The sequence below is a fragment of the Colletes latitarsis genome, chromosome 11 (genome assembly GCF_051014445.1).
Source record: "Colletes latitarsis isolate SP2378_abdomen chromosome 11, iyColLati1, whole genome shotgun sequence".
Classification (NCBI taxonomy): domain Eukaryota; kingdom Metazoa; phylum Arthropoda; class Insecta; order Hymenoptera; family Colletidae; genus Colletes; species Colletes latitarsis.
The window spans coordinates 10836210-10853290 of NC_135144.1; the positions used below are offsets into that span (position 1 = coordinate 10836210).

At 35.2% G+C, this 17081-nt stretch overlaps 1 protein-coding gene across 5 annotated transcripts in view; it reads right to left on the reverse strand.

The window, feature by feature from the left end:
- Positions 1-2341: 2341 nt before the first annotated feature.
- Positions 2342-17081, reverse strand: part of LOC143348048 (uncharacterized) — a 271690-nt gene continuing 256950 nt past the window's right edge. For 4 of the 5 annotated variants that reach the window (XM_076777835.1, XM_076777832.1, XM_076777834.1 and 1 more), the window contains one exon: positions 2342-7095. In XM_076777835.1, the coding sequence (XP_076633950.1) occupies positions 5900-7095 (1196 nt within the window). In that variant the 3' untranslated portion in view covers positions 2342-5899. The remainder of the gene's footprint in view (positions 7096-17081) is intronic. The other variant, XR_013080699.1, reaches the window with a different exon arrangement.

The window sequence follows — 17081 nt, forward strand, 5'->3', positions numbered from 1 at the left end:
TACAAAAAATACGTGTCTAATAGATTTATGAGAACTACGTAATTGCGAAGTTTCATCAAAATTAGAGATTTACACCTCGGGATGGTCCCTTGTTAGTACTTGATGGCTCGATTCTTTAGGAAAGAGATTAAATTCTCGAGTCACGGAGATTTCGACTGATAAGAGATACCATATATTTCGATTTCGTTCGGTTTTTATATCGTACAGTTCGAAAAGCAAAGCGCCAAGTATTTTAATATTGACGGTAATTCGGTTCAACGGGGTGAAACACGACCCCTAAAGCGCAGCAAAAATAATTGGAATTTCTCGCGAAAATACTGAATTTTCCCGAATTTTAATGCGCGTCTGAAACGATCGTATGGAATTTTCCAATGAATTTATTATAGAAACTAGAGGATATTCTCTCCTTGAATAAATTTCATCGTTCTATCGATTACTCCACATAAAATTTTATTCCCGATAACTGAAAGCAATATTTATAAAATATTGGGGGAGCGAGTGTTTATTAATTCTCGAAAATTAATAGCGTCCTATAATTATTCAGAGTACCTCTGAGCTTCTGAGTTTTCTGAAAACTGAAAACAATATTTACAAAATTTCGTGGGGGCGAATACTGACTTCTTTAAATCTTTGTGGGTTATTTTCACGGAATACTCGGTTCGTAAATTGTGAAAATGGTTCGGAAAGAGTACGACGTTCGTATAAAATGCAGTCAGCTCGAAAAAGGTGTCTTGTTCTTTTTGAAACATTAAGTTCGTAAGTTATGTTACGGTATAGAATATGCAACTTTTACGTGACCAAAGTACGCATCACGTTTCTCGAGGTCCCAATTTTACATTTATTTAAATGGACCGAAAGTATGTTTATTTCGTGTTACACGACGTTGCTCCGGATAACACGGCATTACGAGAAAGGAAGGGATCTAAAAGAGTTATCCTTGTGGATATAAAATGCACATATTTGTGGTACTTCCAACGGTAATGCTAAAATGCTCGCATCCGTGACTGTACTTTTCAAGCTCCACGCTTTAACCGCGTACTTTATTAGTATTTACGTTTGTTTTATGTACTAATTTGTCGGTGGCATTTAATTCTTGTTACTACTATAAATTTTGAATATTTAATCTAGAACCGCATCAAAAACTTTTCTATATTCTACGTGTTAAGTCACTAGTAAAAAATGAACGCGATATTGTTTATATCTCGATTAAAATCGAAAAAATTTCGCGGTGAATATTTAAAGTACGCGATAACGTAGTCGATAAAATGATTATTTTAAGAGACAAAAATGGCGGAAGATATCTCGAGATACGATTGGTATTGAGAGAGTTGACCCAAAAAGATATCCTGAAAAAAAGGACGCATTTGTAATTCGAGTTTTATTTAAAAACTGTACGTCGTGAAATCAATTCCTGCGCCGTGAGATCAGCACGCTCGAAAGAGACTAAATTCAACTGTGAGTATCGAAAAGAAATTTCCAAATTGTTAGCAGCAAACTAGCTTTTTTAAATTTCTAATTAAAAAGTTGAAATTATTCGAAGATCGATACCACTTCGTCGAACAAAATTTTTCTAGAAATTATTTGAAATCTACAGATTCGTCAAAGAAAGATTTTTCTTGCACGTTGCATTTTAAAGTAGAAAGTATTTTTTGAAATTGGAGCCTCTACTTTCGTAAAAGTTTCAGTTTGAAAAGCTTTCGGTTTCTAACGATTGAAATTTGTAAATAAACTTAAAATTCGATCCTTTGTTTACAGCTCGTTATCGAGCCATGAATCGCGATAATTTAATTTTTGGTCGAATTTGCTGTGGTGCATTTTTTTCATTCTTATGGTCTTTGGCATCACGTGCCGGCTAACGAGGGCCTCGTTAGTTCCTAACGAATTGTTTGGATACAATCCAGCTCTAAAACGTGCTTCCCATTTGGTTAATATTCGAATTGGCGATGATGTAATACGTATGCTTTGACAGGAAAAATACTTAAAACTTGAAATTATCTCGCACACGATCATAATTAGCTTTTGGTAACTTTGTCGACGCGAAAAATACTCCATCGATGCAAAAAAAGAGAACATTCATTACAATAAGAAAATGTAAACACGAAACTTTATATATCTCTTACAGTTTTTTTATAATTAATCTGGAAATAATTGGAAGCGTTAATTTGTTTTCTGTTAAAATTTATTAAATTTTAATAAATATCGATATTTAATAAATTTATTAAATTTTAATAAATATCGATATTTAATAAATTTATTAAATTTTAATAAATTCCCTGTTAAATTCTATTAAAATACATGAAAATATAGTGATCGTTAAAAAACGAATTCGTAGACACTTCGTTTTATTCTTTTAATCGTTCTTCGTCGCGTTTGATTATAAATATTAATACAAACGTGCGTACTATTTTTTACAAAACTAATATCGTACAATTATCACCGCTATTATTATTATAAACCCGTGTAGCAGGTTGAAATTTATTTGCTAAGAATAATTGAATTTCTTATTTGAGTAAATATTACAGTAAATTTGTCGACATTACGATATATTAGTACTAACTTTGCAACTATACTAATGCTATGTTACCCTACGTTTTATAAATATAATTCAAGAATAAATCAATTATATTATAAAATGAAAGACGATTTATCGAATATCCGCAGTGTTCTCGTTTTCAGTCAAGTATGGGGACTTTAAAACATAATGTAATTTATGGGGAATTATACACCAGCGTGGACGAAACACTTATTCGAAGCCACTCTTGCAGCCTTTGACTTTTAAAACGTGTCTCCGCTATCTTATAGAGCATGACGGTCCTTTTCGTCTCAAAGACGGCTTTATAGAACCTAACAAGATCATGTGCTATGGCTTCTTTAGACGATTTAAGGTCTTTGCACCGTTTCTCTTCAAAGTAAGGAATTTCTCTTATAATCGTGAACGTCCTGTAATTAACAAACCTTCGAAATTCTATGCAAAATGTCTGACAACTGGTCATCATTCGAATAAGAAAATTATTCCGTCTTAACAATGGTATTATCAATAACGATTTTATCGTTTGGTAATCATCGTATACGTTGATATTCGTTGTATACGTACGTTGTTGTTCAAAAGTATTTAATCATTCGTCATTATACATGTAATTTTTAATCAAGTTAACAAAATTCTCTACAGTCAGTAAATAAATTATTATTGCTTCCAACATATGATTAAATTCTTTTGTAGATTTTAGGTACTTATGAATTAATCTTTAAGAATATTATCTCAAAACGCTGTCACATTTTTCGAAACGCACTTTCTCTGATACTGAGATTGTCAGTGACACGATAATACTAATTAAAAAAGATATCTGTCGATTCGGAAATCGTGATTAGCAAATAACAAAGTCTCGTAATTGAAAACAATTTTTAACATTTCAGAATTATTAAAATTGTTTTCGAAGTATGTGAAAATGTTTTTGAATGAAAATCGTATTATAATAAAAAATATTTAAAGCTTAATACGTTATTCTCACGAAACTTTTAGTTTAGTTTATATTGCTTATCGTGTGTTAAGTTTGTTTAATCGGTAAATCTGAGTATAATCAAGAATAATATTTACCTTCGGTATTTTGAAATCACTTATCAACATTCTTTTCGATAATATTACGAACTCGAACCTTAATTTCCTCCCTAATGAGACTGACGATATTAGATAAAATAGATAAGTTGAAGGAAAATGTTTATTAATTATACTGTATTTCCTATCGAAGAAAATCGTCTCTACTCTAGCAATTCTTGTTATCAAAGATAACAGAGCTATCGTTGGAGATAACAATAAGTGACCTATCCTGTTCGTGTTTCAAGATACTCGTCAATGTTTTTACCATTTCGAAAACATCAATTGAATCGTGTGATTATTTAACTTGATGTTTGTCAATAGATAGCATTATATAAGAAACGATAAGGCTAGACAATTAAATAACAGTACAGAAATAATTTATGAAATATACAAGATAAGAACATGGAATAAAATCTATCAAAATAAAAAGAAAATAGTACAACAAAATGCTCTAAAACTTAAAATATTTTTAGTAACGATAGATTGCAACGATGAAAATCACATTAGTATCGCCATTAACGAGTAAATCACATGCATATTCATCGCAACAATCGATAATAAAATTGTATTTTAATAGGATTATAAATTAGAAAATCAAGCTGTTCATTAAAAGATATAAAAATGAATCCATGTGGAGCCCAAAACAACGAGGACGCCCATATTTTTTATAACAGTTCTTTTATCGAGACATCGAATTTAAATTATAGTTTGCTCCGTTAAATATATCGATCGTATATATGGAACCATTAGAAACGTGACATAATAGAACGTAAGAAGATTACGTAAGAGGCTCATAGTAATAGTTAGCGAACCTCTAAGCGCCTAAGCTCTTAAGATGACGACACCGATGAATTTTTACAAAGCAAGCAAATGTTCTAACAGACAAGTTCACTGTAAACGCGACCAACTTGCACGGATGACGCAAAACTTGCAAGGAAACTTTCGCGCTGGTAAACAGCTGGGCCCAAGGAAAAACAAAATAAAATTCGAACGCCTTTCCAAATCGCGGCGATTCAGGTCTCAGATTTAAAATAAGTATTTTAAATATATTCCAAATTTACAAAACTTTGGAACGAAGCAAAATTAGTAAATAATGGGAGAAATTCATTTTTAATTAAATATTGCGATTGAAAGTTTTTAATTTTTAGATTAATATTCTAAATTTACGACAGTTAGGAACGAATAGCATCGAAATATCTCTGTTTACAAAATTTCATTTCATACTTTCTAAAAAAATTGCTAAATAATAGAAGAAATTTATTTTTAATTAAATATTGTGATTGAAAATATTTAATTCTGAGGTCAATATTCTAAATTTACGAGAGTTAGGAACGAATAGCATCGAAATATCTCTGTTCATATAGTTCCATTTTATATTCCATAAAAAATTAATAAATAATAAAAAAAATTCCTTTTTAATTAAATATTGCAATTGAAAGTATTTAATTTTGAGGCCAATATAATAAATTTATCAGACTTAGGAACAAATAGCATCGACATATCTCTATTCATGTAATTGCATTTTGTATTTTGTAAAAACATTATCAAATAAAGTAAAAATATTTTATTTTGAGGTTAATATTTTAAATTTAAAAGAGTTACGAACGAATGGCATCGAAATATTTCTATTTACAAAATTCCATTTTATACTTTCTAAAAAAATTGCTAAATAATAGAAGAAATTTATTTTTAATTAAATATTGTGATAAAAAATATTTAATTTTAAGGTCAACATTCTAAATTTACTACGCTTAGGAGCGAATAGTATCGAAATATCTCTGTTCACGTAACCTCGTTTCATATCCCATAAAAAAAAGTGACAAAATAATAGAATAAATCTATTTTTAATTAAATATTCCGAAATATTCTCACTGTTGACAAAGGTTCTTTCATTGTTCACAGAGTGCTGCCGACTAAATTTAACAACAAAGCACCAAATCGTACATATACCAAAAATCTCAAAAAACCTCGTTTCACCTCGGGGGCCCAGCCATTTAAATCTGAAATAAAATCGTCGAGTTTAGCCTCGCTCGGTTTCTTTTTCGTCGTCGAACGCGATATCGATTAGCGGGGCACCGGGTGCTCGGGTTCCCCTGACCTTCGCACAGAACACGTTCCTCAGTCGGCGAACTCTCAGAGAGTCTGGCGAACTTTCTCCCAAGAATTGGCCGGAAACTCTCGTTCGGTTCGATTCCGCCACGCGTGTCCCGTTTGGTCCCGATCGGGGACGAAGAATCGCGTCCGCCGTGGTACGTTATCGAACCAGCCTTATCTCTCGACATTAACACCGTGGGTCCTTCAGCCTTATATATACGACATATCCAACCGGTTCACGGTGAAATTGCCCATGGCGTACGGGCTCTTCGAGTTGGTCCTCACCAAATGGAAGCCCCTGTTACTCTCGTCCACTTTATCGCCGGCCAAAACGGCCGGGTACCTCGGCGGACAGAGGCCCAGGAGATAAGGGACGAATCCTCCGCAACGCCAGCCCCAGAAACCCACTTTCGTGTTTATGGACTCGGCGAAGTACATGACCGCCCTGTGGTGGTCGCACCCGAACGGGTTGTTCCCGTCCTCCCAGCAGCCTGGCTGGTTGATGCCCCCGTTCATGTAGAAGTCTATGTCGCCGCTCATCTCGACCTTGCCCTGGATGAACGCGTTCGTGTGGTAAACATCGACGAACTTTCCATCGGACGCGTCCAGCTTGTGGTCCTTGTCCGCGGTGACGAACAGAGGCATGGCTGGGTCCAGGCCGGTGATCCTGGGCATTTTGTAAGGACGCAGAGCGTTCGCGGCGTACGCAGGCACGTGCGCCCCGAGACTGAACCCGATCGCGTGTATGTCCACCGCGCCAGCGTCCCTGATCCTTCGAACCATCTGCGCCACGCAGTCGCCCACGTGCTGCACGTTACGAACCGCGATCGGGTAACAGGGCGCCTGGGCCAGACGGTGCCAATCCACCGCGATCACGTTGTAATCGTAGCTTTTCAGGTACTCCGTGCGCACGTCTACCAAATAAGACAGTTGCATATCGGAATCGTAGCCGTGGACGATGAATTTCGTTGGATTCGACGGTACGAAGTTCGTGTCCCCCAAGTTCGAGCCGATCTCGTCCACCAGGATCTGCTGGCCCACCTCGAGGTTCCTCTGGGTGTACAGGAAGAACGTCACCTCCTTGTCAGGACACGTTTGGTTGCTGTTCACCAGACACGGGCCTATGAAGTAGTCCTTCCCTAGCGAGCCTTGGTCCAGCGTGTTGCTCACGACGAACGGCTGCGTTTGGTCCGCCATCGCGGGTCCGGACGTCAGAACGATCGTCGCCAGACACGCCGCGATCGCTCTCCGAAGGATCCAAAGGTCCATGTTGGTAGGAACGACTGGTCGCGAGGATCGAAGCCTCCCGGCGATTCCGCTCGACTGTCCGCGCGAAACTAGCGAGCGAGCCGCGAGGGAAACTTGACGTTGGATCAGCACGTAGCGCCTCGACGAGCCCGGAATCCCTAAAGAGGGGCACACACGCCGCGCGGCGGCTTGTCTGATTAGGTTTGACGTACGGCGCACTATCGATCGCGCGGTTTTGCCCCGACAACGGTCGAACCTATGACGAACGGAGCACGCTACACACCGCGACGTTTCGTGCCCTCCGCTTGCACGCCATTTTGTATCGCCGACGGAACGATAGCGAGATATCGACCTTGCGCGGGATCGATCGTCCACCGCGTACCGGCGACCGCGATGGCTCGTGGAACTCTGTCGATACGCGCGGGTTTCTCGAAAGTGGAACGCCTCTGGTTGGAAATCGAACGCGTTCGATACGATTTTACGAACGAGAGAGTCTCCGTTCGGATCGTAATTTTATCTTTGGCACTCGCGGATTTATTGCCATTATTATTACTATTATTCATTTATTTACGCTAGATTTACGGATGTTGATTGTACAGGGTGTCCCACGTAACATTTTTCACGATTTTTGGCTATACATTGCAATAAAAAAAAGTTTGAAATTTTTCTTTTTATTGTTGTCGGAGCTACCTGCATCTTTTTAAATGGCACTTCGTATTTTTGACTTAACAGTATCGTAGCCCGTATCAAGACGAATTCAACGACCTAATATATCATGACCTTCGGATGACCTTGAAGGCAAAGAAATAAAAATTTTAGCAAAAAATGACAATCTGCTTGAAGGAGTGATAATAACTTGTGTTTATTATTAATACTCGAAATCACATACAATCACACGTTGACATTTTTTCTTTGTTGTGAATTGTCGATAGTTCGTAAGAGCAATCAGTACAAAATTGTGAAAAGTGTTGCGTAGGACACCCTGTATACCTACTTTTACTGAAGTGAGCCAATTTGTCTCATACAACAAAATTCAAGTTGTTTATAAAAAAAATAGTTCTAAATCAATTTAAATGAAAGACTTATTATTAAAAATTTCATTGAAAATATTTTTTACGTATACACTGTTTTTAAAATACATTTAGCGAAAGAAATTTTTTTGATTTTTTCCAACGATGGCAATCTTACGTAAATAGATGTGAAATAAATATCAAATGAAACACCTTTTACAAATGAATATCGAAATTACCTTGGTGGACCAAATTATTTGACAAAAAATTGATTTTATAAAATTAGACCTATATAGACTTTATAAAGACCTCTTTTTGGCCTCAGCTAACTAATAAATTGACAAGATTGAACATGAATGTTTACCCAGTAGGTGTTTTTAGAATTCTGATAAGAACTTTCTTCATGTAAATTATAAATTTTATGTGTTTAAAACAATTAACTGTTGAATCATTTTATGAGTCAAACTGGCTCAAAATCGTAAAAATAGGTATACCACATTAGATAATGCGAAATGAAGGGGTCTGCCGGGCAGAGGAATCAACATTTACATATATTTCATTACGTAACTAAAAACCAACATATGTTTTAAAAAAATAATATGTAAGTTTTATATATATATAGTAATCAAATTTTTAATAAGTCAAATTGGCTCAGTTCGTAAATCTAGTGTTAACGGGAATAAACCCTTTAATACAAAAGATGTAATATGTAAGGAACTACAAATATAGATTTTACATAGTCAAACATTATCGCTTATAAAATTTTAATGAAATAATTTACAATACGTTACAAGGATAATTTTAGACTTTCCAATGATCGTTCAATTGAATCAGTTTTAACTTTCAAAATAAAATAAACATATAAAGGAACCAATTGAGTAATCGTTAAACACGAAATATGACCTTTGATTAGCTTACTTGCAAACATAATATCTGTGATTTTTCTTCTATTATGCAATGTTTGAAGATTAGTTTTAATAAGTCATCATAATTATGTGATTCAAGAGGCATGGGACACCCACTATGCCTAGCAACAAGACGAAGAAAGTGTTGAACTCCCTAAATGTTGTCGATATATGTTTTGTAATAAGGAGACCAAATTATGCTGCCATATTCGTAACTATGAAACTTTTTCTAATCAATGATTAATCTTTTCGAAGATACATTTCTTGAACTATTTCTTGTAAAAATTTCATATAAAAATATTAATTATTATAGCCATATAACCAGCGTGGAAGGCCTCCAAAAATTTGTTAGTTGGCCTTTTTGTTAAAACATCTCCATACGCGTTACACAATTTTATTTTTGTTCAAACAGCATTCTTACCTTTTCGGTAATAAAAAAGCAAAATATGCCGAAAATGCAGCTTCTGAATTTCCATATTTGACGGGATGCCAAAAAAATACAATTGCACTGAATCAAACAAAATTTTTTACCAATAAACCTTGAAGTGTCAGCTGTGAAAATATATAATGACAATACGGTTTAGAATAAAGTCGACTGATTAAAAATACAATTAACGTCTCTTATTTATTTCTGATATTATCAATACATATATCTACATAAGTATTTCATTCTAGGGACCCATTTTACAATGTTTCCTTTTAGTTTCTGTAGTTTTCCAAAGTTTCCTTTAGTTTCAAATAAAAAATAAAAGATTTTTCCTTCTTTTGGTTTTGTTCCCGAGATCGCTGTTCAAAAAGGGGGTGATATGCAGATTAAATTTTTGTATTTTCCTAATTTTTTCTACTGAACCGACAAGTTAAATAGTATAAATGTAAAAAAAAAATTCTGAGTTGATTGATAGCCTTCTCAAACGTAAATACGATTGCAAAGGGTTAATAATTTACGCGTTTGACGATGTTTGACAATGTTTGACGATATTTGATGACGTTTTACGACGTTTGCGTCCACGAGGGGTGCTTCTCTATGGATCGATGATATTGGTTCGATAAATTTTTAGACGGAGATGATAATTCGTGGATATTCACGCGAGTGAACGAATACCAGCGTGACTATAAATGAAAGGCTTTTTACGGTGACTAGAACATCGAATTTGCATCTGATAAGCAATGTGCAAACATGTAAATTATATGCGCACTATTGCGAGCAACTACTGGACATTTTCTACATTTCTACATTTCCACCTTTATTGAATTATTAATAAAGATTCTGTTGTGAACTTTACATTTCTTTACAATAAAAAGCCCCTCTAATGTGATCAGATTTCTTTTACTCTAAACAGATACATGTTTTACGTTCCAAACGTCATAGTTGGCGGAAAGATCGAAAAAATGTGAAATATTTTGTCTAATTAGTCACGGTCATTAGTCAAGACGCGACTCATTTATTCGAGCCATAATTTTTCTCCGCGCAAATGGACAGAAAAAATTCAACTTTGACTTCCGGTAGATCAAACGTTTCTATCGTTCCTGGAAAAATATCGTCCTTCCAATTAAGCAAATGACTTTTACGCGATATATGGTCGCGATTGAAGTAATTGCAAGCTGATATCTTTGATTTACATTGTGGCCGAGATAACACGTGGCTGGTTCGCGTGACTAACTTCAATGACATCGAACGCTGCTTTGAACAGCGCGCGAACTTCCTCTTGTGCTCGGGAGTCTAGCGAACAATAATTAGTGCGATTTTACTACCAAATACAAACGGAGGTCCGATGTTATTACATTTTGGGAGACGCGATTGGTGCAATTGAAACTTTTTAAAAGCACGTTCTTTTTCCCGAGGGTACAAAAATTGCATATTTTGCTCGTATAAAAAGTAGAAAAAAAAACAGGACAGTGGAAGTTTAACACATTTACTGTCTATGACCCGTATACGGTTCATAGCACAATGCTTTTGGATACGCCGCTAAGAAACCGGACAGTGAACGTGTTAACGTTAGTGATCAAGTATTGAACTTATTCCACGTTTAATATTGTCAATGTCATCGAGCTTTTGTTAAGAAAATCTATTTCTTCGTACGATAGAAAAGATTTTCCAAGCATTTGTTTCGGAAGTGGCCGTGAAAGCGGACGTTTACTTCTGTCACGGATCGCCAGCTAGAAGGTGAAATGTTCGTGCGTTTCAGTATGCAACTCGTAAACATAAACTTTCGCGTTAAACGTACGGTGAATGTTAATCGCAACCGAAAACACTTTTACGTTCGTTTCGAAGAGCAGACGAGGTGACCCAATTACGTGTCACCTGCCCTATTATCGATAATCCTGTCGAATCGAAAGTCAAATTACCTAAAATCGAGCAAGAAGCCATCGATCTAACGCGTTGACAGCAACAGACATTTCCAAAAAGAACGCGAGGCCATCAAATTCAAAAAATAAAGTCTGAGAATAGAGTACAAATTTGGTCGATGATCTTTATTTTTTACAACTTAATTGATAGTCCATTCGTAACGTAATGTAATCTCATTTTGCAGTCAATTTCGATACCAACAACAATGTATGGAATAAAATTTAAGTTGAGAATTGTAAATTGTTTAAAAAATTTTTTCCCAAGAATTCGACTGGATTATTATGGAAATCGTAAATAATAAATTTTATTTTACCCGACAGAAACGTTCTAAAAAACACAGTATAAAAGGGGACATATATTTTATGATAACATAGAGAATTTGTAGATATTAAAAGAGAATTATTTATTAAGTGAAATGCTAAAGAGAAAAGTTAAGAATTAGAAAATGACAATCACATCCACGATAAAACCATCAGCTACTTTCCCTAGAAAACGAGTCGTAAATGAACCAACTATACCAATTAGGCGATCGATAAATCATCATATTAGTCGTTAATCTTTTCAAAGCATGGAATGTTTGCTGATACGTTTAATGGCAATAAATCGATTACCATTGCCGGAAACAGATTATCGGCAAATTAAAAAGCGTCGTATAAACGATCATAATCCACGATTTAAATCTGTTTAGGGAACAGAAGAACAGTAAATGAAGGTCGACTATCAGTGGCCAGAAATTTGTGGAATGGCACTCTCGTTTGTGCAACGTCGAAACAAAGCGAATAAAGCTTTTTCCAATAGGAAAACGTGACCCAGAAAGAATTAACTCGTTGGAAGCACACGAAGAGAAGTATTGAACGCTAGAGAACCCGCTCTATTGTTATCGTGCTGAAAACAGTTTTCAAATACACAGATGATGCTCAAAATTTGCATCACACTGCCACTCGTATGACAAGCTTTGAAAGCACAAAATCCTGTACGCTTTGAAAATGGCGTAGCTATTACGTCTCATCGCAAATAAATGAATGCCTGTATTTATATTCTAAACGAAACGAAATAAAAAGAAATTTTGTATATTTGAATTTAAAAAGTTTTAAATGTAACGTTTATACAAGGTATTCCGCCACCGCTGGGAAAAATTGTAATGGGTGATTCTAGAGACCAAAATAGGATAAAAATCAAGAATATCAATTCCTTGACTGAGGCTTCATTAAAAAGTTATTAATATTTAAAGTTCAGCCTGTAATGAATTTTTTCCCCGAAAATGCGCAGGATTTCGGGGATATGTGTATTCACTAAAAATGATTGTGATTGATCCCCGCAACTGAAAATAATTTTTTTAGAACGATTTGAAATTTTTTTTTTCACCGAAAAATTTAGACACCTACCCCCTGTCGATTTTTCTTAAAAATTCGTTTTTCATTTTTAATAATTTTGTTTGACGCCCTACAGGAAAGTTGCCTAATACTTTTTTGTAGGTACCCATGGGCTCTGTTTCAGAATCAAATTTCAATGAGATACCTTTAGCATTGTAGGAGTTATGGCCGTTTGAAAATTGGACCATTTTTACAGGGTTTTTCTCATTTTACGGGGCAAAGGAATAACTTTTTCAATATTTTTATAATTTCTACATATTGTACACTAAAATACGCGTCGTTTGGCTTTTTGAACGTTAAAATCGTCCAATCCGTTCAGAAGTTATGACCTTTTAAAGATTCGCATAAAATTTCAGGGAAGCATTTCTGGCCTCACATTAGATTTTCGGTAAAGAATTTTTTTCTCGAAAATGCGTAGGATTTCGGGGGTATATATAATGACCAAAAATGATTTTAATTGATTCCTGCAACCAAAAATAATTTTTTTAGAACAATTGGAAATTTTTTTTTTTCGCCGAAAAATTTGGGCACCTACTCGAATTTTTTTCTCGAAAATACGTAGGATTTTGGGAGTATGTGTGATGACAAAAAATCATTGTAATTAACCCCCGCAACCAATAGTAATTTTTTCAGAATGATTTGAAATTTGGTAATTTAATATTTAATAATTTTTTAACGAAGCCTCAGTCAAGAAATTGATATTCTTGACTTTCGTCTTATTTTGGCCTCTAAAATCTCCAATTAAAATTTTTGCCAAACACCCTGTATATCTCTTAACTCGTTTTAATATTTTTGGGGAATAGAAATGCACATAAATTTTCACCGAAAGTAGCACGTTCCCTCTCATTTTTCGGCTTCTTGTGCGAAAAGATAATTAACGCGATACTAATGACAGGTATCAATACGTTGCAAATATTATAGTTGGCAAACATAGTCTGGAACAGATGGGTGCAAAAGCATAGGCACACCGTGAAGATATCAATGGTATTAAAAGCAAATCTCAATCCCGTCGCTGACACGCAATTAGTACTGCTAGCAATGCACAAGCGACAAAAGTCCCTTGCAGCGTATCTGCTCGTTATAAATAAATAAAATATTAAATTGCCAATTACCTGGCAACAAGATCATCGCGGAGTTCAATCGCCTCGTTATTTCCGACGCAACGGGGATCAATAAAAGTGTCGTCAAATCATTCCGTCACGCGTTACCCGCGTAATTAAGGGTCGATAATTGGGGAAGGTAGCTTTCTCGCTATCCTATAAATTCGAACTTTCCTAGTCCATAGTAACTGATGCAACCATAACACGACCGTTGCCCTATTTCACTATCGAACCAAGATTTTTTAGGATCCGTTTCTTCGTTCAATTTCAAACAAATTGAATTTATTCTCGTCACAAAATGCAACGTCTCTCAAACATTCCACAAATTTTGAAATAAATCTTTTTCTGAAATCCAAACGTTTTTTACAATTCATTGCAAAGTACGGCTTCTTTCTGGGTACGCGGCCATTGTACGAATTCTTTGGACTGTTCCATGAGAAACAGTTTTATTACAAAATTGTTGGAATTCGATATTAATCTGTGGGCTATTTATTCTTAAATTTTGTTTCACATTTCGAACAATGAATCTACTGACGAATTTTTAACACTTTTAATAATATTTCGGTTGAAAAACTCTTGTTTATTTTCCACTCTTCCAGTGATGAATTACTAAATTTCTTATGTATGTAAAAGTTAGTTTCTTTCCTTTTTGTCACCACAGTAGAATGTATAGACAAATACTGTTTTTATTAGATTTCAATCCTTCGTTTAGGTGTTAACTGACTTATAACGTCTTATATCGAGTTTAAACAACAGCGAAGAAGAGGAAAGAATATCAAAATAGGCTGATTAAATTGTTTTTTGTAGAATATGTTAAGTGTGCCAATTTGTGCAATTGATGCATAGAATCGTTTCGTTTCAATCTTTCGTAACTATAAGTGATCATATTGTTTTTTTAATAATATTCTGAGTTCATAGTCTAAATATTATGTTTTTGAAACAAAAACCGTAAAAAAGTCTTTAATTATTTCTTTTATCCTTCACATTGCTATCATGTTCTGCGTGTGTCAATAATTTTCTGATTCACTGTGTCTAGCAACGGAATTTCGCTAAAATCGATGCGTAACGTTCGAGGGTTGCTCTTTTGTCATCGACAACTGCAGCGCTGTAGTGTTTCTTTCCCCGACCTAGCACACAGGTTAGACCTCCGTTCTCCTTTCTTGTTGCAACCATAATGGAACAGAAACAGGTATCAAAGCGAATACTTCCTCCACCGTTTCTTCGAACTTCCACTGTTTGCATGTTTTTTCGCATTTTTCCAGTCATGCGAGCTGCTGCTGTGGCAACGGTGGCCAATGGCAACGTAGTTGCTAGTCATTGCGAGGGAAACAATCCTGGGGAACGTTCTAGAACAGGGTCTGCTTTTGAATCGGTTTCGTGTGCTACAAAACCAAATTCAACTTTGGACGTACCAAAGATTATTCATTTTACGGAATATTAACCCGTTATTACTATTAGGTTAAAATGTAATTTACCGTGTAAGCTCCATTTCTTTTGTTGTAAAATATTATGGACATTCTACCCGAAGGCGTACACGTTTCAGAATTTTTGACCGCGAAACGGAATTTTTAAAAATTCAAAAAGTTATCGAGTGGCCACGTTTATATTTTTACTGTTCCTTAAGTCTTGTTATATGGTTAAGGTATAATTTCTGCTAAATTTTCGAAGTAGTGGAACATTGAATCCCTTATTTGTTAGGATTATTATCTTAAATATTCGGTCGACCATGTTTATATTATTACAATCTTAGAAAATAGTTGCAATTAGTAATGTACAATTTCTTCAGATTTTTTTGAAAGGGTGTCATACTCAAAAATATTAAACAACGATATTTCGTATGATAGTTATTAAATGTTATATATAATTTCAAACAAATCCACACGTACGAAACGAGTCAATTTTACCATACTTATTTGTCTACACCCCTTAACACGTTGACTACTAGTCTAAAACTGTAAAATTGTTTACGAGACCAAAACTTTGTTTTTACACAATTGTAAACTACAAATTTATGAAGCCTATACAAATTTATTTTCTTTAACATTTCAGCTTGAGAATTAATTGTTTTAGTTCCACTGTTATAAGTTCTGTCACTCATATATGGACGACGTGGCAGTCAAAGTGTTAAAAGGTCGAAGATGCTTTCAACTGAATTTAATATCACATTTCACCTTTTCATACTTGTGCAAATACCGAGGAATAGCGAAATGTTTTTTAAATTTAACATGGAATTGTAGAAAATATTTATTCGACAGATATGTTCGTAAGAAGACAAGAGTTTATCGATCGGGTTGTTTGCATACTGAAAAATTTCGCGTCCATTTACGCAGAATTTAGTTGGAATCGCGCACACTTGAGCAACATGCAGTTTCCAGGCGTATATTGAGTTACACGAACGTACGCGGCCAAACCAGATGCGGTGACCAGACGCGAGCAATCAATTTCGCATCAAACAGAAAGGATAATCAAATAACGTGTTATTGGGGATGGCGAGAAAACTAAATATTAATCGAATTTCGTCCACTTGCGACAGTTGATAACACTTCCCCGCCGGTCAAATACTGGATTTCGTTATAAGGTACGCGGCAACGGAAGTTAAAGAGTTAATTGAATTGACATAAACACGATGCCACTCTTTGGTCGACTCGATTACGGGTTCCTTTGACATTCCTCGTTTCTAAATAACTGGAACTGCACGCCGAAACGAGATTTAATTATTAATTTACGCATAACGTTGGGCAAACAATCTTTGACGTAACGATGACGCGATGCAAACGCAATTTCGGGGCCAAGATGGGGGTTTTAAGGTTTTCGAGCCCTTAATTTTACGCATTGGTGGACGTTACGTTGCTCGAAATTCAACAGAAACGAAGTTACGCTGCTCGAGGCGTCTTGTTAGAAACTACGAAGTTATGGGAGAATAATTCTATTTACTAAACAATTATATATACAGGGTGTTCAACCATCTCTGGGAAAAATTTTAATGGGAGATTCTAGAGGCCAAATAAAACGAAAATCAAGAATACCAATTTGTTGACTGAGGCTTCGTTAAAAAGGTATTGAAAAATTAAATTACCACATTTCAAATCATTCTGAAAAAATTATTTTTGGTTGCGGGGGTTAATTACAATCATTTTTGATCATTACACATACTCCCGAAATCCTACGCATTTTCGAGAAAAAAATTCGAGTATGTGTGAAATTTTTCGGCAAAATTAAAAAATTTCAAATCGTTCTAAAAAAATTATTTTCAGTTGCAGGGGTCAATTACAATCATTTTTGGTGAATAGCCCTACCCCCCAAATCCTAATAATTTTCAAGAAAAAAATTCATTACCGAAAATATAATCTGTGGCCAGAAATGGATCCCCAAAATTTCATGCGAATCTTTAAAATGTCATAACTCCTGA